We start from the raw sequence: 22,292 nt of genomic DNA, 5'->3' as shown, positions 1-22,292 counted from the left end.
TCCTCCCTCTCTTGGCCACTCCTAGGGTCAGGATCCAAAAGCGAGGGGCTTTCACTGGCCACCTAAGTACAGGATCCCCAGGGATTAAGATGTGAAACACCCTCTGGTTTTTCACATAAGTCGATGAAAATAATTATTGAATCCTCATTCAAGGGGCACTGTATGGGACATCTAAGATGACTACCTACGATTGTCAAAAGCACAATTAATAAATTATTTCTGAATATTTTTCTTTAATAGAAATCACTGCCTTATTAGTAATGCCTTCCATCTTTATCTAAAGGCAAACCTATATGAATCAAGTAACATTAACTTGGCTATCTACACAACTTTGCAAACTTCCTAAATCACTAATGAAGGATTTAGTAGAAATATGGCAAAACAAACATCCCAACCAACCAGAGGTCATATACGTTTTACACAGCATGTCATGGGAACTTCTCACAAATAATGTTTCAACGGATCCAATATTGGAGCTTTTAAAGTCTTTTCTATCTGTGTGCTCTGCAGTTTATTTAAAGCTTGAATGTCTGCCAAGAAATCAAGACCATAAAAGGTGGCCAATGAAATGGGTATGGTGTTATTACTATGTTACGAATCAAGACATGACTATCTATATATTCCCATTGTTGAATGATCCCTTGATATTTTGGGAGTCTTACAAATCCACAGTCAGAAGATTGTCTTTTATTCTGGCCATGCCCCAAATACTAGTTTCTCTAAATAGCAGATCTTTCCCTTGAATAGCCGAAGATTTGAATTCTTACAGATCACTCATCCAAATTTCAGGTAGAAATTTCGTCATTGGGATGGCAGCTTTTTGAAATTTCATATCGAAAACAGGAAAATCGTCTATTTAAATTAAGGCAAACTCTATAAATACGAACAAGGTGGGGAAATGGGACGAGCAGTTGCAATTCAGTGTCTTGAAATGGTATGCTGTGTGGATCTGAGGGTGCAACTTGACTTTCTCACCCCCAGGTACGACTATCTTTAATTGACAGTGGACTATATTAAAATGACCACTGTTCTTATTTTTCTTTGTTTATACAATTCAAACTGCCTTTATTAAAAAGGTCAATGTATTATCTGGCTCTTATGGGAACATAAATCACCACGGATATTACTGGCAATGCAGCTCTGGGTCATAGCTTTATTCACTTTCTTGAAAAGACCATCCATATCGTATGTGTCTGGCATCTCTGCACTCCTTAATTCCGATTCCAGAATGATTGGTGTTGACAGTCTTGATCGATTATCGACAAGTGCACTGAACGTCAATCTTGTCACTGGCAGGTCACCATGTGTCACTGAAACAGTCCAACGCCAATTCCAGGTACACACGCCTACCTTTCTCCGAAACTGCTTTGCTGAGCGGTTGATTGTAAAGGTTATGTTCTTCAGGCGGCGATTAATTGTACTTATGACCCAGCAGTGCAAATACACGAACACGTAAAAGGTAAGGCTTAATCGATCACTCTTCTTTGTACAGTTATGAAATCCCACTTGGCCCTCATAAAACGTTATGTTGTTGGTTTGGAAGAGGACAATGTTAATGCTATGATATTGGGATTTTGTTTCTTGCCTGCGTTGCATAGCAAATGGTGCAGCTTGTGTAGAGGTTTTCCCAATCAGACTGCTGGCAGCATAGCCAAGACTGAACTATGAACTGCATAGCATGGCCTTAGCTTGGTGTGTACTGGCAGTTTCTCGTAAAGGTTGGTAACACCCTCTTTAGAGTACGCCTGTTGTTCCAGTGTCTCCTTATTTGCAGTAGAGTCTAAGGCAGTTCCCTGTGTGACCCTTTTGAAGGGGGCACGGAAGGTGCCTCGTTGGGGCGTGTGGCTGGGGGAATATGGAAAGCTCCCAGTTTGCCATTGGTTTAGCAGTGCGTCTGGGAGAGGAATAGATCTTGCACAAGTTCTCCCTCCTCCCCGTACAGATTGTAGTTTAGGACACGTTTCCCTTGGTCTCCGGGTGAAGTTTGTGATGCATTTCTTTTTTTTACTCATTCAAAGGTTTTTTTAATTTATTTTGAATCCACTTAGATGTTTGGCAGTAGTCCATTTTTGCTTTTAGTTGTAGGCATAGTGTCTTTCTCTTCTTTCCATTGGAGGAGGAAGTGGTGAAGTAGATGGAATACGATGGCCTCCCTGTTATCATTCAATTGGATGGTAAGAATTGGTTCCATTTGTCCCAATCTCAATTGAGGTCAATCAAGGGCTGGGGATGTATCCTCTTTGCTCTCGTTTGACTGGTGCATAATTGGGCGTAGGTCACTGGTCTTCAATATTTAATTTACCAAGCCACCCTTGAATTCCTGCCCCCCCGATCCGTGAGGTTGCTGGATGAGATACGGACACTACGTGTACCCATGATTTCCGTTGGGGGGGGTTTGGGGGGGGGGTGAGAGCTGTGAGCCGGTAGCAAGTGTCCACACACTCCTACTTGCCTCTCAACCGGGCTCCAGACAAGATTTTGAAATGGGATTCTTTTGATCCCTATTTGAAATTGGGAGTAAAATTGTTATTTGGGGAGTAAAATATGAATTCCCATAGCCAATAAGAGTGCGTTTAGGTGAAAATATATTTTAACACTAATACCGATTTTCTTTGCATCTATTAATTCATGCAAATGATGCATTTTTTACCTTGTAGTTCATCTTCAGAAAATGCAGTAATACTATTCAAGCTCCTTCTTGTGGTCCCGCTTTGCTGGTCCTACCTACAGAAACCTATTCTTGGAGCCCTGACGGTGGTAACAGTGGGCACACTCCAATCTGTACATTGCTTCCTATTTTTTTTTGTTGGGAGTATTTCTTTTTTTTTTTTTTTTTTTACTCCTTTTGCCTAATTTTAGAGGGGAAAAGTAGCTGCTACGCCTCTTGACCTCTGGCGCCTACAAGAAGAGCGAAATGGGGATGTTCGTTTGAAATCAAAATTGTGGGAATTACCTTTGTTTTTTTACAATTAGTCCAATACGAATAACACTTGCTCTGCTGAAGCAGCCTTGTGTCCGGAAGTGTGGGGAGAGTAAGCGCACATTTCCCAACCAGACCGCACCAAAATGTTAGTGACGGGTGGGATTGGGATTTACCGTCTAGAGTAGCATCATACTGCCGCCTATCCTCCAGTCGCTTTTTTCATTCCTTATCGCTGTCTTGCTGTCTAATATGGTACCTTCTTCTTTACCCAGCCCACCATCTTAATTTGGTTTCTGCTGTTCTCGCTTCTCCTTCGTCACTGCACTTTTTCTGTCTCCCTTCTTCCTTGTGGGTCCCGACTGCCCATTTCCATTTTCTCTCACTTTCACTTTAACTCATTTCACATTCCCTCAAAAGCTGTTACTCTCTCATCTCTCCACACCCTTCACTTCTGTCTAGTATTTCTTTTGCCTCCTCTTGATTCCCACTTTTGAATCTCTCATCATATGATCTTTTTCTTCCATTTCTCTCGTGTATGTTTCTATCTCCTCTGCACCCTATCTTTCTTTCCCCATAAAATTCTGCCTCTTCTTTGAGTTTATTTCCTGTTCCTCCTGTATCATTTCCAGTTCTCTTTGCTATTACTGTTCTCCCAACGTTTTCCTCCCTATCTCACTCTTTCCATCTTTAGGCCATCCTTTCACAGAATGGATGTCTTTCACCAAATTAATTTGTGCTCGGTCGCTCACTTTTTTCGTCACCTCCCTCGGATTCTGTCTGCCCCCCACCTCTTCCTATTTGCTTCCCTCTCTCGGGCTCGGTCTGTCCCTCCTCTCCTTTCTCTACCCCTCCCTCCCTCTTCCTCCCTCGCCTCCATTTCCCACTCTCCCTTTCCTGCTCTCCACCGTCCTCCTTCCCTCGCCCACCCCTCCTCCCCACCCCCCTGTGTGCTCTTCTGAGGATGGGAATAAGTCGGTTGATCCGGCCAACTATACATCATTTTCAGTGTCATTGTCGTGTCCCCTTCCTTTCTCTTGCAACCTTCTCTCTTTTCTCATCTGGACCCAATTATGTCCCTCCCTCCCTCCCTTCCTTCCTTCCTTCCTTCCTCTTGCAGCACCCCCCGCCCATTCTGCCTTTCCTCTCTGGCCCCCATTCTTCCTCTCGCTCCAGTTATCTGGCATTCCTGCGTTGACCTCATTCTCTTCCCCAGTGCCCATAGTCCCCTTCTGTACTTCCACCTGTGCCTGCTTTCTTCTCTCTTGGCCGCGAGGAGTGGCAGATGCCCATGGCATGGGAGAGGGCAGAAGTAGCAGTGCCCTCCTCCCCATCCGTGCTGACAAAGAATACACAGCACGGAAGTCCTTCTATGCTGTGCTTATTATTTGAAAGGCGCCTGTTACGCAGAGGCCGTGAAGCTGTTGTTCATTGTTATTCAAGCTCTGGGACTCGTGCCCTTCCAGATATTGTGCCACTAGGGGGCGCACTCCACAGTGGTGTAGCAGATGGAAGGGCCAGTCTAGCCACAGAAGGGATAGCAAATGCTGTGGAGGGCTGGAAGTTGGGAGCCGGGGTTAAAGCCTGCATAGACTCTGGTGGTCATTTGGGCAAACCATCCTGAATGTTTGCTCTGTGTGCTGCATCTCACAAAACCTGTCCAGGAAAGAGGAAAGGGCCGCCTTTGCTTGTCCGCCTGCAGCATTGGCTCTTCAGACACCCCAGCGTTTGGGGCGTGTACTGGATGAGCCGTTCCTCTTTCAGTCTAATGTAAAGTGCCTGTAGGAATATTAGAGGACATGTTAACGGGGGATAGCAGGAGAGGCAGATGCAAAACCTTTGGTGTTGAAGGGTGCAGGGTGGAAGTAGCCAGCTCCTGTTCTGTGCATGTGGAGGAGACACTTGGCAGTATTTTCTTCCAAGGAGAGAGCCTAAGAGGAGACCTCCCTTTGGGTCTGGTTTGCTACTGGGGCAGCGTGATAGGACTGAAGGGGAGAGCTTTGTTATATCAGTCTGTGATGGCCGAGTCTGGGGGATTTGTGTGTATGGTGCAAGATGGTGGGCGTTTTTAGCAGGGACCATGTTGAGGAGAAAGAAGTACACAAACTGAGTTACGTGTAGTGGGGAGGAGGGGATAAAACCAGGTGCCATCAGGGTACATGTCAGAAAATCCTCCTCCCCGCACTGCTGATGACCCTGGCAGACAGAATCTGTTTAAATATCTCCCCATCCCCCTGTCGAGCCTTTTCTTTTTCTCTGCCTCTCCCTTTCAATCTTGGTCTTTCTCAAGATGATAAATTAATGTGCAGCAAGGATCTGTGAATTGCCAGATGAAGGGGAAGGACCAGTGCTTTAAGTGGGCTGGGGCCAAGCCCCCAGCAGTCTTCAAAAAGTGGGGCTGAGCCAGGGCCCTACGGTCCCACCATAACGTTGGCGGGACACATTACCGCTGCAGCAGCGACAGGAGAGGCGCCCGCCTTAAATTATGCAAACGGTGTATTAAATCATGCAAACTGGAAGTGCCAGCCAGCCATAGGGGTCACCAGAGGAAGTTACTGTGCCTTTCTTTCCCCAGGTCGCTGATGCGTCTTTAACCCTTGGCGAACCTGGGGATTCCTTGAAATAGTTCGAGGTTTATAAAAGATGGCTTGAAAAGTACACAATTCAAGCCATCTCTTATAAAGCTTTGCCGACGGACAAAGACGCCTCAGGCTTTGTCCATCAGCAAAGCTTTATAAAAGATGGAGAATTGTGTACTTTCCAAGCCCTCTTTTATAAACATAGAAATATGTTACATATTTCTGTTTATAAAATGTCTTGCCTACTCCACAAACCATAGTAAGGTACGCATACAAATATATAAATGCTTACATGCATTTATATATTTATTTGCGTACCTTACTACACTTTGTGTACTTTTTAGGCCACACCCATTCCACATGCCATGACCCCAAATGAGGGCCCCCCTCGATTTCTTATCCCACTTAAAGCCCTGGGAAGGGCTGTCCAGGATACGCTGAATGTTCTGGGGGGCATACACGCCTGACTCCTAGAATAGGCTTCCTCACATGCGAGTGTCCCAGCACACATATAGTTGGCTGGCCGAGAGCATTGGCAAATCCCACGCCAACTCACTCGGGAGCTCTTCCCAGTGGGCCTGCTGGGGTTCTTGCCCCCTACGGGAAACGAATGCAGTTTGTCAGGCCTACGTCAATTGATTAGGGCAGGACCCTTGTAGTTTCTTCCAAAATCCTACCCTCTTGCTTTTCCTGATCCTGAAGCCTCTCGCACAGCCACAGACCAACATTAAATACCCACTGACCCTCCACACCTGGGGTTGAAGCAGCTCCCTAACTTCAGTTTCCGAAGACGCAGAAAGAAACCCTGCAGGGAATTATTCACTTGGCGTTGCTGAGATGAGATGAGGTGCAGTGAAGATGAAAGGTGGAGGTGGATGGATTCCCTGAAGTGCCCCCACACTCTGTGTGCAACACCCCATGGCTAGAAAGTGGGGGTGGCTGCTTAGGCTGCAGGGAGGTGAATCTGGGTTTCGAGGGTAGGGAGGATGAGTCCATCTAACACTACACTTTTATTAGCAGGCTTTCTAGCCCCTTACGGGGTTCTGATCATGCCAAAGCTCCTTGGAGAGCTTTGCCAGGATCTAATAAAAAGGAAACCACGGCAAAGCAAGTATGCAGTATATATCTTATTCTGGGGCCCGACCTGCCAGAGATGGAATGAGGCTGGCGAGACGCAATATGTGAACTGCCCCCACAGGGTGCCCCCTGGAGTAGGAAGGATCCACCTCGCTTTGCACACGTGGGGAAGGGCTGCCCTTCTGTAGGACGGTTGGGATTTTTACCGAGTTTGGTAGGATTTCTAGACCATGTCAAACTCGTATTGGCATAGTATTTAAGCTAGTGATAAAAGCTGCAAAACGACTCTTTTTTTGGCCATGGGGAACTCCATTAAATTAATTGTTAATTTTCTGCCCTCCTTTGACAGGCAGGAACTTTAATGGTCTCCAGTTTTGCCCCTTTCTGCTTATTGCGGACGCATCCCGTCTGTCATTTCCTATCTTCTCTGAAACGCAGCCCACCCCACCCCAGGACTAAAATCCTGGTTTCACTACTTAACCCACTGTGGGTGATCATGGGCAAATAATTTTTTCTCATGGTCTCTTTATGCCAAAATAGCGAGTCTCTGCAAGGAATTTAGTTTGCCGCTCAGAAATAAAAAGCCTCGTGGTTTACTGAGTGTTTCATAATAATACCGACCATTCCTATATTACCCACCAAAAATGTCTTATAACGGCGCGTTTACCGTCATGCCGCTGGTATCTGAGGCAGACTTTCTAACGTTATTTTGTGTGGTGTAATTTCTGATGATGTCATGCATGTGCATATTAGATTGCGTGTAGTTTTCTGCGCTAGTCTTACAAACATCTTATATATATTTGTTTCCATGTGTGTTTAAATGCCATTTACCTCGGTTACCAAAAAAGTGAATATGAGGTAAATGAGTGGCGTGAATGACGCAGTGCCGAGGCGCGCGCTGCTCCTTGGAGGCCTCTGTGTAAAGTTGGCCACCCTATAGTAAGTACCACAGGTGTGAAGCAGTGATTGGCGCGATTCTGCCACCGCAGGGAGCCCTTTTATTCCTGTGGGTCGCGGGAGTAGCTTAGCTGCAGCCTTTGCTGTGGCTGGTTTTTACTATATGAAAACAATTTGAGCTGGAACAGTGGGTTGTTTTGCATGTAATGTGTTGTGAATAGTATGTTAGCATGTTTGTATGGAATGGAGTTGCAGATGTAGCTCAGTCATGCTCTCAGCGCTTTACCCTTGCAAGGCTGCTCCTTGTAGAGCTCGCTGTGCCATCCACGCTTGCATATAGGTAACTACACTAACAGTATTTTGGCTCCCATGGAAGTCATGAAGTTTTAGCAGATTTGTTTTGTTTCCTGTTAACGATTGAAATTACGAACCATTGTTTTTGAAATGTTAGCTGCAATAGAAAGTTTAAAGTCAAAGTGCTGCCTGGTTGGCGTAACTGCGACCAAGCACCAGGCGCTACTAACTCCCCAATCCAACTGGCACATACAAACATACCTATGTGGCATTAGCTTTGTGTGATTGGGAATGTGTATAAATGCTTTAGGACACACTTGGGAACCATTAAGCTTACATGTCTTCTAATGTGTAATGGGCTCGTAGAAGCCCTTAGTTTCCCAGAGGTAGCTCCTGCTTACTGGCATGCCAAATACCCTGGAGGGCTTTTGGCTCCTGCTCATCAAATCCTTATTTCGATCCCTGGCTTAGTGCAAGGGTCCGTAACCTGCAGTTCTACAGATGCTTTGGTCTAGGACTCCCATGATCCCTCACTATTGACTATGCTGGTTTGGGCTGTTGGTAGTTGTAGTTCAAATCATGCTCTAGCAAGGGGAATGGGGAGGGAGTTGTGTTTTGGGAGAAGGGGTAGAAACGGAGCACATCTTTCCCACCCCATCTCTCTTGTGTGTGTTTGCTCATGTGCGTGTGCACGCGCGCGCTCTCCTGCCCCTTCTGGGTTTGAAGGAGGGTGAGGAGATGTGGGTGTGGGTGTGGTCTCTGAGCATAATGCTTGTAGAGTGCGTGCGTGTGTGAGAATAGAAAGGCCAGGACAAAGTTACCCGTTTCTTACTTTCTTTACCTAAAGGTTAGCGCCCAAGGCCGTCGGTAAACTGAACTCCGTGCAAAACCAGAAAAACCAGCCTAACCATGGGCAGGACTCGGCAAAGCCGGGAAGGTTAATGAGGTGGAGGTGGAGAGGGAGAGGGAGTGGGAGTATGAGTAGGCTAGATGAGGTTGCGACTATTGCCAGTGCCCCTGCGCTTCGGGGCTGGTGCGCCAGTCTCTGTACTTTCAATGGGGCGTAGTAGTATATACGTTCGTAAGCGTTTTCCCAGTTGCCTTTCCCCAGCATAGCTGGAAGCCGTCAAGTCTGGATTGGTATCCAGTTGGTTTATAGTAGAGAACGGTGTTTCCCCTTTGTCCTTCTCTCCTTCCACTTGCCTTTTCACAATCCTCTGTTCCAGATGAATGATTTATGTCTTTTCCCGCAACAGTCAGTTAAGCTGTTACTCTTCGGTTCCTCCATTAATGGCGCTCAGTGTCTCTCTCTACCACTCGTCGCTTATCGGGCTTCCTGAACTCGCCTCTAGTCTCCCCCCCTTTATTCCCTGTTGCCTATGCCCCAACCATAAGTCTAACCAGCTTTCCAACAACTGAGGGCAACCATTTGCAGCCACTGGCGAAAAACCCTCGGCCCTGTTCTCCATCACTCGAAGGACCCCCCTCTGTGCACTCCCAGCTGCCTTCGACTCTGCCATTGCTGCATAGAACACCAACCTCAACCATTCACTGCCCTTCCAACATGTAAAGCGGTCAGTGACTCCTCAGTCTATCTTGCCCCCTTCTTTCCTCCTTTCTTTCTGTCAATGACTTTGCCTTCTCCTTCTGCTATAAAATCTCAAGTACGAGACACGTTGACTTCTCTTCTTTCCATGACCACCTCTTTTTTGCATCGCGAGGGCTGGCTTTAAGTACTCAACAACTCCATTTTCAAATTGTCTCCTGATTTTAAAATCCATCCACCTGCTAGTGGCCCCGTACCGGGCAGACTTCCCTAACCGCAGCCTTCAGTCCCACACCCACCCTGTTTACAGGTCCATTTGGAAAGATTGGACCTCCAGTAACCCCTCAGTCCAATTGCAGCGCTCATAGGCACCTCTTGATAATATTGTTTCTGGTGCTTTTGATGAGACGCAAGATGCCACGTGTGTGCGGTAGCCTCAGACCTTTTGGGTTTTCAAATCCAGCTTTGTAGGGAAACGAGTAAAAATGAAGTATAGGCTAGTGAGCATTCTAGGAGAGACATCCCAAAAGGGGCCATGTTGGGCCTGCTGCTGTGCACAACGCTTGAATCGTCTGCATTGTCTTTAGGGCTGGGCATAGCAGACCGACAGGCAAAGTAAAGCCAATCCATAGCGTAGTGGCATAAATTGTCTTGGGCCTGGGGCTGAGAGTGCACTGTGCCCGAATATTCCTCTGCATTGTGTTGGAAGATGCTTCCAATAAGAATAATTAACACGGGAATCCCATGCGGCCTGCAGGTGAGAGGGACTTGATAAAATACCGATACACCCCAAACATTCTGTGATGCTATGTGCGGTATAGCTCTGTTGTGGGCAATGTGAGTGATGCAAAGGCCTGCTGGGGCCTTTTTGGCTGTAGGGCGAATGGCATATAAATTGCCTGCATAGGGCGAATATTCTGTAAACCAGGCTATATTCCAAAAATAAAGTAACTTTGAGGCAGATCAGGTTCCTGATGTTCCCCCATTCCAAATTACTTTAATTTCCACATGCGATCACGTGACCATAAAGCAGTCTTGCCGAGGTAGACCAGACCTAGGGCTTCTGCTGGTATAAAATGGGAGCATTCAGGTGCAGGCATTGTTTTTACTGTTCAATTCCCCCGCCTCCGAAGGCATCCTCGTTCCCTCTGTACAGTCTTTATGTATTGTGTTGCTCTATCTCTCATCGCACTGCTTTTATTTTCGGTTTCTAGTATGCCCGCTATTAGTTTGCTCGCACACGCTGTAAGACCAGTACGATGGGGACTCGCTGTGAGGAATTGGATTCTGCTTTGCAGGAGTACAAGGATAAGTAGGAGCAACAGTGCCCACCCAGCTCTCACACTTGTACAAACTAAGAGTCAACAAAATCATAAAGGTAAAACTGGCACAGTTAAGAAAGATGCCTCCTTTGCCTTTTGTGGTAGCCTGGGCCGAGGAAAGGCTATGCTCTTAAGAGGGGTGTGAATGTAATTCAATAAAGGTAATGTCCATGCAACAAGGTTATATGAAGATATGTGTACTTTATTCAAAACACACCATCTGCAATAGAATTATCTAGAAAACACTAAACAAAACCCACACCTGTGGAAGCAACACAGTATGTTAGGGAGACTGGGAAGTGGGAGGAGCTTTAGCGGGGTTGCGCAGCTGACTAGGGTGACTAACAGAAATATCTCTCCAGTTGGAAATCGCCGGATGCCGCCCTTGAGAAGCCATCCCAAGAATAAGAAAAAGGTTCCAATATGAAGACTGGGGCAATAGGCAAGTCCTCAGGGAAGCCACACTTGCACGCAAAAACATGAAATGCTTGGAAAGTCAGTAAGCCAAGATTCCCCCAGTCCCCCATAACCAGAAGTAGGGTGTGGGGGAGCTCATGTAAATATTCTATGGAGCAATTAGGAATTGGTGGAGGAAAAATAAGTGTTATTGTATTCCTGCCGCCATCCTCTGCACTGGCCACACCCACCTCTTGCTCCCAGTACATTTCAGTGTGCACGCTCTGCCGCCTCCCATATATATTCATAACCATATTCTAGCCAAAACTAAAACTAATGGTAGTCCTAAAGGGCCACCAGTGAGACAAACCTTGAAATCAGCCTCTTACTTTTGCTTACATTTCAAAAACTGTGAGATTAGGCCTTGTTCTGCTTACGCCATGGGGGGCGTACGGGTACCAGGGACTGCGGGACTGCAGAAGTGGGCGGGACAAAGACTGATCTGAAAATTGATATTTCTTCTGTGTGAAAGGTACAGTGAGCTGAAACATGTGGCTGCAGACTCGGAGTGGGTACATTCCCACAGAACAGGTTATCATTCCGTGTTCCTTCTTGCAGCGGGGCGTAATTATGATTGATCATGCGCTGCAGGCGATCCCATCAAATGTCTACGAAATAACAGAATGTGTCTGACATGTAAACAGCATTACACCGGAGTGGATTGGCTGGGTGAATATACCTTTTTGTTCTTTCTCAAGTTGGAAACTACTAGTAGTTTTAATAGACTAATTTAAGCTTTAGATTGTCTATTTAGGTAGTATACTAGTTGAAGGCCCTCAAGAGCACTTGTCTGTGAGGTGCATGTTCTAGAGTTGTTAGTTTTAGGGTGCCCGTTCCTCAGCAGAGGGCAGGGACATCCTGGCCACTTCCACTAGTTGCAGAACGGGGAGCTCCTGGATACTGGCTAACTGCTATTGCAAAGTGCTATAAAAACGGAATCCTTAGGCGTGTTAAGGCAGGGATCTGCAACCGTTGGCTCTCAAGATATTTTGTACTACAAATCCCACCTGTCATAGCCAGCATAGCCCGTGGTGAGGGATCATGGGAGTCTGTCCACAACATCTGGAGAGCCACATGTCTCTGCCCTAAGAAGAGCATCTCGGGAGTAGAGGTAGTGACCTAGAAACAAGTAGCGATGGAGATCCTAGAATCTAACATATAGAGCCCAGGGTAGAACGAGAGTCACCCACTAACCCCTGATCCCTCTACTTAATCGATACATTTGTGTTCTGAGCCCTGGGCTGAAATTTGGAGGGGCGGGTTGCCTTCAGTGTATACTGTGTTCGGGTCAGAAGGACGCAGACTGATTGATCCGCCTTTTCAGAAAAGGAAAAAAGCCTGTCTTTCCTTAAACTATACATGGTCCCTCCCTAACAGAATTAACTAGCTAAGGTGCTCGTCAGTAGTCTGTGAATGTCTTAACAGGATCAGTCATCTGTCCAAACTAAGCCTAACTGACCCTACAACTATAATGCTAATCAAATACAGCAGAATGACTGCCTTCTCCTGGAGTTTTTCCTTCTTGCAAAGTTCTTTTTCAATAAATAATTTTCAGGTAGTCTCTAGTGACTATTTCTATCAGTTCATACAGTTCCTTCAATGCTACCCTGTGCTTTAGTTTCCTCTCTCCTTAATGGTTACTTTTTATGGTTTTATTATTCACCTCTTGATTCCTTTTACAGTTAGGGGTTCTTCTCTTTCAGTGGTAAATGTATGCAAGGTTTATGAGTCACAATGTCTCTTCTTTGACTGGGACGAGTATGATTGGTCCCATAATGATTCTTCCCTCCCGTGTCCCTACTTTCCCTGTTACCTTGTACTCTTAGGGATAACGTCACCAGGATTTCCACGTGCCTGGGGTTTTCTCTTTTGTCAGTGCGGTTTCTCATGGCGTAACGTCTCTTCTCTATTGCCGTTGTCTAGGATGTTCACACATTATTTCTAATACTGCTAGGTTCCGCGCCTCCGCTTTCCAAGTGGTTTCATGGGTGTTTATTGGATCCCTGGGCCAGCACGAGTGTTCCGTATTCAGGCCACCACCTTCTTTTCCTTTCATTCTCAGGATTCCAGGAGGCTCCGCGATCTACTTCGCTTCTCTCTCTTTCCTCCAGATAAAACACCACGCATCTAATTCTGCTTCGTGTTCCTTTCCGATCACAGGATGCTCCCTCTCTGGATCATGAAGCCTTCTCGTTTTGTAACTTGCAGGCTTTCTCTTCTCCAGTCTCCTTCGTCCTTTTATTTGACGTAGCCTTGGGACTTCCCCAGCGCACGTGTGGTTCTCTGTCTTTCTCTCTCATATGTCCTCCTTGTCCCAGTTGAATGGAATTTTCTCTTTTAAAGAAATATCTGTTTCTGTGTGACAGTAGAACATACTGGTTGCTTCTTCCTACATATTCCCACAGGAGATGTTTTAAAGAGGCATTGTTGAGATGTTTCATAGGGAGTTCCTCACAGGAACAGGAGTCCTTGTCCCCAGAGGGGGGAGTCTCTCCTGGTGAGGTCCCACTTGCCACAACCCCCCGCCCCGGCAGGGTGTTGTGGAGAGGGCTCACTTCCCTAGCCTCACATGGGGGTGGGTCCCCCTGGGGAGAAGAGGCATTCCTGTGATTCGTCACATAACCCTCATTTGCAACTGCTTCATTAAAATCAAGGAGGATAGCTGACTCGTCAAGCAGATGTGACATGAAGGCCTCTTAACTGTGAATCCCGGCAGGGCCAAGTCATTCCTTCATACTTACACCTTTGGGTAATAATAGTTAGTTAAATAGTTTGACGAATCCCATGGTATTGTTACTGCTCCCAGGGGGGAGCCTCTTCCCGTGAAACTAGGTAGGTGAAGCTGCTACCAGATTGTCCCTCTGGACGTGGTACTCAGCAGGTGGATCTCACAGGGAGGAAAACCCTTGATGGTACCAGTGACGACTATCTTGGGAGAGCGCAGCTTGCACTCCCCTCCAGTGCAGTTCCCTCTTTCCGCTTAGACCACTCTCTCCTCTATGGTCCCTGACACGCCTATATATCAAGACCCCATCCATACAGACCATATTTGGATGAGGAAGAGCGAGGGCTACTGTGAGGCATTCAACCATCTGCACGGTGGGTGTGCCATCGCCTGGCCTTTTTTGAAATGTTAAATGAAATTGAATCATGGTAGATCTTCCTCTGGAAAATGTGTGGGGCTAATCTGCACACATTTCCTTATGCTCACTGCATGGCATATGCATAGAACAGTGTACTCTGGGTAGACGCTGCCTCCAGGTGCAGTCCTCCTGTCATATTTAGTTGGGATATGACAGCCAGGACACCATGTCATCTCAGAAAGGGAGGGCCAAACCTTCCCCCGGTCATGGCCAACCTAATGAACTAACAATGACTCCATGGATCCGCCCGCGAGTTCTACAGAGCCCTGTAGCTTGTGGCAGCATTTGCATACTAATCGGAGCTTAACGTGGGACCTGGCTGCAGAGTCTAACAATGGAGACGGGAAATCCCAACACCCCATCATATGCACCGTCAAACTGAAGTCGGCTCCTACCCTCAGTATCAATTGACAGTGAAATGTTATGTCCGGGACTGCGTATTTACAGTAGTCCTCCTGCAGCGGGGCCCCATTCAGATTGTAGGAGTATGTGGATTGACTGAGTCAGAAAGTCTGGTCTCGCCACAGCTTCAAGGGAGACCTGATGCTTTAATTGGGAACTACAGAGAGCGCCATTAACCAGAGGGACCCTTTGTTCCACAACAGACAAAGATGGGTGAGATGTAGTATTACATGTTTTCACCCCTTAACCAGATTGCTTTACAAAAGAAAAGGTAATGACCTCACGCATACAGGAGATTGTTGGTGGAGACCCAGGTTTGGTTCATTAAGGCAGGCTTAGCCTACACTAATCCCTGTGGTCCATCTGGATTTAACAGAGGGCGGATCCCCTCTTTTGGCAGATCTGAGGGATTCACCAGAAGTAGAAGGAAGAACTCGTCATTGGAACCTGGCTGAAGGCACAGGTCTGCCTTTCATCTTCTGCCATTGAAGGAAGGCCAGGGCCTCCAAGAGGGAAGCAGGATCCCTCCCCTAAACATCTTCCAGGAAACATAGGGAGATACTGAATCCAGAGGACCCTCCAGCAGCTCCAGAACCGGTACCCAGCCACCACACAGCGTGCTTTGCTAGGCTCTGTAGCAAGCTTCCTAGTTGGGAAGTGCCAGAGATTTTCTGAACTAAAGGCCATGGCAGCTGCCTGCAACACTCTTCTCAGCTTTTGGGGCGTCTGCATTCAAGGACAACACATGCTCAGTGAAGAAGCTGGGAGGAGTGCATCGCCAAGCATCTACCGCCATCTGCCTTAAAGGACATTTTTGAGCCAGTCGAGCCCCTTGAGCTGCAACCAGCCTTTGGAACGGAGGCTTACCGCCACAAGAATGGCATAAGCTGAGAAGAATGATGCACATTAGAGGATCAGGGTGCATCATATGTGGCTACCCTAGTTTACAGCCCTTTGCCTACCTCGAGGTGTGGGTGGGGTTCCAAGTGTTTCAGGGGATGCCTTGCTTCAATAGATAACTGTTTCATTATAAAGGTAGGCTAACGCCATCCTTTAAAAAAATAAAACGTTTGATTGGTACACCGACAACTAAAAGATTTCTGACCTGGACTATTGCTGAGTGGTCTATGTAGTTGGCGGCCCGTACACTGAGAAAAATGCATGCCCTGAAGCAAGTAGTCATTTATGCTAATAAGTGTAATGAGAGATGAGATAGTATCTCTCTTTGCAGTTGTAAGATTTGATCACACACACAAGCTGACACAAGTTTCGTGCTCTGACATTTTTTTTATTAAGGTAAATGGTGCCAGCTCTGCATTATCTAAAACAGTTGAGGGCCTATTTTCTATTTAATTTAACTGGCCTGCACCGCTGCAGTGTTTGAGGCTTGTATTAGAAAAAAACGTTTGTTCCGGAAAGTATATATAGGATTGCCATTGTTTTCTACCATTTGTGGCTGGATGCATTATACGCTAGTAGCATACCTGTCTGAATTCTTGTCACATTAAGGTAATTTGAAACTACGATTTCTATCTGCAAGAGCATGTGTCTAAAAGGCAATGGGTTAATTGCAGCTTTGCAGCTGCTCTTGATGTTCTAACGGTTTCACTACATGTTCCCAATCCACTGCCTTGAGTTAAAGTACTTTGTATTTCTCTTCTACAAACAAATCTAAGGAGTAGTAAGTGACATGTAATTAATTGTATTTGGATTATTTGTAGAATAATTGAATACATACAAGTTGTGCGTCCTATAGAACAGCCCAAACTATTGGCTTTTCAATGCTAGTTTTAAATCGCATTTACTTTTTATTGGAACCAGGGGGGCCTTTAGTACCCCTCCCTGTCACACTGATGTTATTTACAGTAAGCATGCTTAGCTGCCCTTTTCCAATCTACATACCATGCCCTTTGTAAGGAGGCGAAAGATTTTCTGTGCAAAGCTGCTATGGTTCCTGTTATTTTTTCTATTTAATTTTTTTTGCACATTTCAACGCAATTCAATGGGGTGATACCACTGTGTTCTCTGGCCGTGTACCCCTCCGTGTGAGTGGATGCTTAATTTTTGAGACCCCGCCTTTCCTCCCAGTTGTCTTTTTGCCCCGTCACCCCGCCTCTCCGGACCCTGCTCTGTTTACAGACCATATGCATGTTTATTACCAGCCCCTCTGCCGTTTCTGTTGTGTGCTGCTCAGAGTGAATTGTACCATCCTTTCCACCATCGAGTTCGTTTGCTCCATCTCACCCCCCCCCTGTCGTGCCAGAGTGGTAGTTTCATGAGTGAAAGCCTGTTTGCTACCCGTTTCTATAATGTTAGTAGTAGTATGTATACCGCTTTTGCCACTTTTCGTGGACTACTAATGACCCCCCCCCTTTTTTACAATAAGAGAGGCACACACAGAACCTGTGGTGTTGATGGTGCAGGTCAGAAGCACCCAGTGTACAAGCGGCAATCGGATTTCTGTGGGTTTGGCAGAAAGACTTGCCAATGTTCTCCATAGGAAATAGCCCAAGATCTGATGGGCTACAGTGCTTTTGGTCTGCTTAGCAGCTGGTGTAGGAGGGTGTGATGGGGCTAAAGAGGAGAGCATAGGCCTGTGGGTGCTTTGTGTGTAGTGTAAGGTGACAGGAGATCGTAGAAGCGAGTCAGTTGGAGGAAGCAGGGAGTGTACTTGAAGGCAGAACAAGTCGCAACACTGAACTCCTACAACTGGCCTTTTGCAGACTGGACACGTCTCTCTCTGCTCTACCCCCTCCATACATTAGGCATTCAAATGTGCACTGACCAGTAGCCATTCGCGAATGATTCACTCTTGGTAAATATGAAATGGTGTGCTCTGTGTATGTGGATAATGTATGGGACATTTGACTTTGAATGCATGTAGCAGCTTTCAATCCAAAACGTTTACCCCCTGGGAACATTGTACCCCATGTGCAATTAAAGCATCTGCGAGTTGCCAGATAGAGAACCGAAGCAGACTGCAAGCTCCACTCATTACCACAGGCTACATGTAATGGATTATTGGAGGCTAGACCTTTGGCCGTCCCCTTCCTGGTGGCTTACTTTACAGGAGTTTTTCTGCTCTGTCTCGCTCATTCTTTTACCCCGTCCTTCCTGGTGGTGTGCCCTCCATGGTTTCTAGATTCTTCTCTCCCGTCCTCATTTACCCTGTCCTTCCTGGAGGTGTACCCTCCATGAGAGTATACCTGCTCTTTCTCGTTCATCCTCTTTTACCCTGTCCTTCCTGGTGGTGTACCCTCCATGAGAATATACCTGCTCCTTCTCAATCATCCTCTTTTACCCTGTTCTTCCTGGTAGTGTACCTTGCACAAGTATATAGCTTCTTCTTGCTCATCCTCTTTTATTCTGTCCTTCCTGATGGTAGACTCTCATGGAAGATAACTCTCATGGAAGGTACATCTGCTCCTTTGCCGTCACCTCTTTTACCCTGAGCTTCCTGCTGGTGTATCTTCCATGAGAGCATATCTGCTCCTTCCCTTCTCTCCTGTACTCTTTTACCCTCTCCTTCCTGGTGGCATACCCTCCACGAGTGTCTAGCTTCCACTCTCTCTCCCCTCTTTTACCACGTTCTTCCTAGTGGTGTACCTTCCATGAGAGGATAAGCGAGAAGGAGCAGATATGCTCTTTTACCCTAACCTTCCTAGTGGTGTATCTTCCATAAGGGTATATCTGCTCCTTCGCGCTCATCCTCTTACCCTCTCCTTCCTGGTGGTGTACCCTCCATGAGTGTCTAGCTCCCCCCCTCTCCTCTCTTACCCTGTCCTTCCTGGTGGTTGTACCTTCCATGAGGGTATATCTGCATCTTCTCTGGAATCCTTTCACCCTGTCCTTCCTGGTGGTGTACTTTCTATTGTTGAATAGGTCTTTGCTCCTTGTCATTTTGAGCTGCTCTGAGTTGTACTATGATGTGTCGTCTGTTTGCCTCCCATCACTCAGCCTCTTTCTCGCTCTCTCTCCTGTCTGTGCAGGTTCACGATACTCTTCTCGCACGGCAATGCTGTGGACCTTGGTCAGATGAGCAGCTTCTACATTGGCCTTGGCACGCGGATTAACTGCAATATCTTCTCCTACGACTATTCGGGCTATGGCGTCAGCACTGGGCGAGCGTCCGAAAAGAACATTTATGCTGATATCGATGCTGCTTGGCAGGCCCTCCGGACAAGGTGATTGTGGGATCAGGGCAAGGCAGGGTCCAAGAACGAAGAGTGTGTGTGTGTGTGTGTGTTTCCAGGTAGACCCTAAGAATGAGTACTGTGTCCAGGCCTAGAGAATAAGTGGCTATGGCCAGATTGACCCTCGGAATGCATTGTTTCCAGACAAGGCGCTGATAATGGGGTTTCTGATGCTTGTTAATCTGCTTAGAATCACATGCTGTGCATATGGTCCGACATCCAGTGGTAACCGCGGAGTATTGCATCTTGTCTTTCGGGGGACCGAAAGGGGACGTCGGCATAGGTGTGTCTGAAACACTATCCCTATCGTGACGTGTGTAGTACCCAAAATCCCTCACGCGCCGAGGTCCCTCAGATTGCTTTTTTCCGCCAAGATAACTGGTCGCCCTATAGTGGAGCTCTTCATGAGACCTTGTTTATCTTACCGAATTGCCGGTTTAATTCCGGTTAATTCACTTCGCCCATCAAGAACATCTTAGACGAAGACTACGGGGGAATAGTCTACGGCTGTGGGTTCCGGCGCCTAAGATCCGGTGTTCGGACTTCCACGTGGTCGGGCCTTCTGGCCGGCCTACACAGTAGGGAGAGTGGGCTCGGGGTTTGCCATCCTGTTAATGTCTTTCCTATTTTCCACTGCTTTGCTTTTTGGTCTGGTCGCCCTTCCCTTCTGCTATGGAAAGGACTCCATTTAGATTCTGCCCTGTGTGTAGGGTCAGATATCCATGGAAAGACCAGCACACGTTGTGTAACGCTTGTCTCCCCCTAGAGCACGACGAAAAGCGGTGTTCGGCGTGTAAACTCCTTAAACCTAAAACCCTTAAGGAGCGCCGGTTGAAGCGGTGGGCCGTGTACAGAATGTCACGCGTGGAGCCTCCCTCCCCTGCCACGACACCAGCCGAAAGTGACGGGGGTACATCAGATGACCAAACGTCCAACGCGGACGTTATAGACCTTGAGGCGGACTATTCTAGGGCCACCACGCCCGTCCCCGACCCTTCCAGGTTCGACTCTGGTCTTGCTACAGGGACCACACCCGGTGACAGAGGCGTACAATCGCACCGCACAAAGCACACAACCCAAGCGCCCTCCTTGACTTCATCGAAGAAGGCGAAAGCGCCAACGGGTCCGCTGGAAACTTTGGCGGCGCCCACGGATCGGTCTGTTCCGAAGCCTTCCTCACGTCAGCGCATGACGACTGGGCATAACAAATATAACAAGGGCGCTACTCCCCAAACTACACGTGTCAGTTTTGGAACAAGAAACTTCGACGGATTCCAAGGTTTCCAAGGCCTGTACAGGCCCGAAAACTACAAGTAGGCCTCTACCCGAGAAGCCATCCGCTGGCCCTTCTGGAGCCGCGGAAGACATTTTCACTGCCGACACATCATCGGAGTTGTTGTCTCCCGAAGATTCGGTGACTATCCGTAAAAGCATCAATAGGATTGCTACGGCGGTGGGCCTAGTACCAGTTCCGCCCACAGTTTAGGGGCCAATCCGACGGAAAGTTTTCCACGGATTTGGAAGGCGATCCCGAAGACTCTTACGAAGAAATCAGGTACCCCTTTCAAGCACCCTGAGGAGATCCTCTCAACGCCTTAGGGCGGAGAACACGGTTCCTACTCAGCTAGGTCCATTTGGGTCATCCAAGTGGACCACAGAGCAATTTGAGGGGTGTATGGATCGACTGGAGCAGTTTTTCAGGGCTTCTGATCAACCTCTGCCGAAAAAAGTTTGGGTAGACCCTAACCCTCAAACACAAGATGTCCAACACCAAGTTGATATCAAGAAGATGTCCAGATGGACACGTATAGAGACATCTATACAGAAGAGGAGGAGTCTTCTTTTCTGTACAACTATGGGGAAGATCAAGGAGCAACGGACAACTGGGAGGACACCGAGCAGGACGATCACAACTCTGATATCATTTGCCTCGACTCTCCCCCATCCACCCCAATTCGACAAGCATCCCCGGTGGATGATCAAATGTCTTTCAACAACATGTTGAAAAAAGCAGCGGAATTCTTTAAAATTGCCACGCTTGAAGCCTTGCCCGAACAAGAGTTCGCGGAGGACATTATTAATGAAAAGCCTCCGGCAAGCCAGTCTATCCCTCTCTTGAGCTCTGTAAAGAGACGTCTGGCCCCTTCCTTACACACACCTGCTCAGACTAGGGCTGTGAACCCAAGGGTCAAAAAACTTTTCCGACCCTCCCCCACCGACCTGCTTTATATCAAAGGACACGCAATCCCAGACTCGCTGGTGGTGACCAACACTCGCAAGAGAGCAGGGGTTCCCCTTGCCATGGGAGAGTCCCCCCCGGACAAGGAGTCCAAAAGGTTGTATGCCTTAGGCAAACGGGTTACGTCAGCGGCGGCCTATACCGTCCGGATTGCCAATAACCCAACGTTACTGGCAAGCTACGTCGACGCCCAATGGAACCTACTCCAGGAAGGCCTCAAGAGGTTCCGGAACCAGCCACAGCCAAGCTTCTCGCCATTGTCTCGGAGGGCAAACTTGCCAATCAGAATGTGGTAGAGAATACCCTGGACACCGCAGAGACAGCAGGCAGGTCTCTCGCACAAGGTACTCTCCTAAAGAGGCACGCGTGGCTGCGGACATCGGGCTTCAGGCCTGAGACCCAGGCATCCATTATCAACAAACCCATCGAAGAGGCCAACCTCTTCGGGAAGGCGGTAGACGATGCGTTGGAGACAGCCAAGGAGCACGAGACTATTAGTCGCTGCACCAAATTTCCCAGCAACCCTCTTCACAGAGGGGCAGTAATTCTCGGCGGTCCTTTCGAGGACAAGCCTGCGCCGCTCAAAACAATTTTGGCACAGGCAACTTCAACTCAAGTCAACCTGCTGCAAGCCCCACTTACTACCCCCAGAGGGGTAAGAAGCGTGGAAAGAATAGAGGCAGAGGCTCCAATTCCAGAGGAGCGTCAACTTCGGGTCAGAATGACCACCAAGTCCAGGTCCCCTCCCATGTCTCCCCGGTCAGGGGGCGATTAACATCTTTCCTCAAGGCATGGGAGGGGATAACTTCAGACCAGTGGGTCTTAAAGACGGTCGCCCCCGGTTACTGTGTGGAATTCGCCCGACCTCCACAGTTCAGACTGCCGAAACAGCAACGCCTTTCACCGGAACATCTGCAGATCCTGATCCAAGAGGTGGAAGCGCTACTGGGATAGGACGCCATAGAAGCCGTCCGATTCTTCAGGTAAACGAGGGTATCTATTCAGTGTACTTCCTTGTACCCAAAAATGATCTCACCATGCGTCCTGTTCTAGACATGCGCCCAGCGAACAAGTTCATAAAGCCCCATAAGTTTTGCATGGTAACAATGCAAGAGGTGATCCCATTGCTAAAACAGTGGGACTTCATGACAACATTGGATATGAAAGATGCATACTTTCATATTTCAATGGTGCCAGCGCACAGAAAATTCCTAAGGTTGGTGA

The 22,292-nt window shown here is 47.5% G+C and overlaps 1 protein-coding gene across 3 annotated transcripts in view; it reads left to right on the top strand.

The window, feature by feature from the left end:
- ABHD17A (abhydrolase domain containing 17A, depalmitoylase) overlaps positions 1-22,292 on the top strand; it is a 200,922-nt gene that overhangs the window by 112,876 nt on the left and 65,754 nt on the right. For all 3 annotated transcript variants that reach the window (XM_069649497.1, XM_069649495.1, XM_069649496.1), the window contains exon 2: positions 18,626-18,820. In XM_069649497.1, coding sequence (XP_069505598.1) covers positions 18,626-18,820 — 195 coding nt within the window. The remainder of the gene's footprint in view (positions 1-18,625; positions 18,821-22,292) is intronic.

The sequence above is a fragment of the Ambystoma mexicanum genome, chromosome 1p (assembly GCF_040938575.1).
Source record: "Ambystoma mexicanum isolate Mex_15411 chromosome 1p, UKY_AmexF1_1, whole genome shotgun sequence".
Lineage (NCBI taxonomy): Eukaryota > Metazoa > Chordata > Amphibia > Caudata > Ambystomatidae > Ambystoma > Ambystoma mexicanum.
The sequence above is the reverse complement of the archived record's forward strand: the minus strand, read 5'-3'. Positions and strand labels throughout refer to the sequence as shown.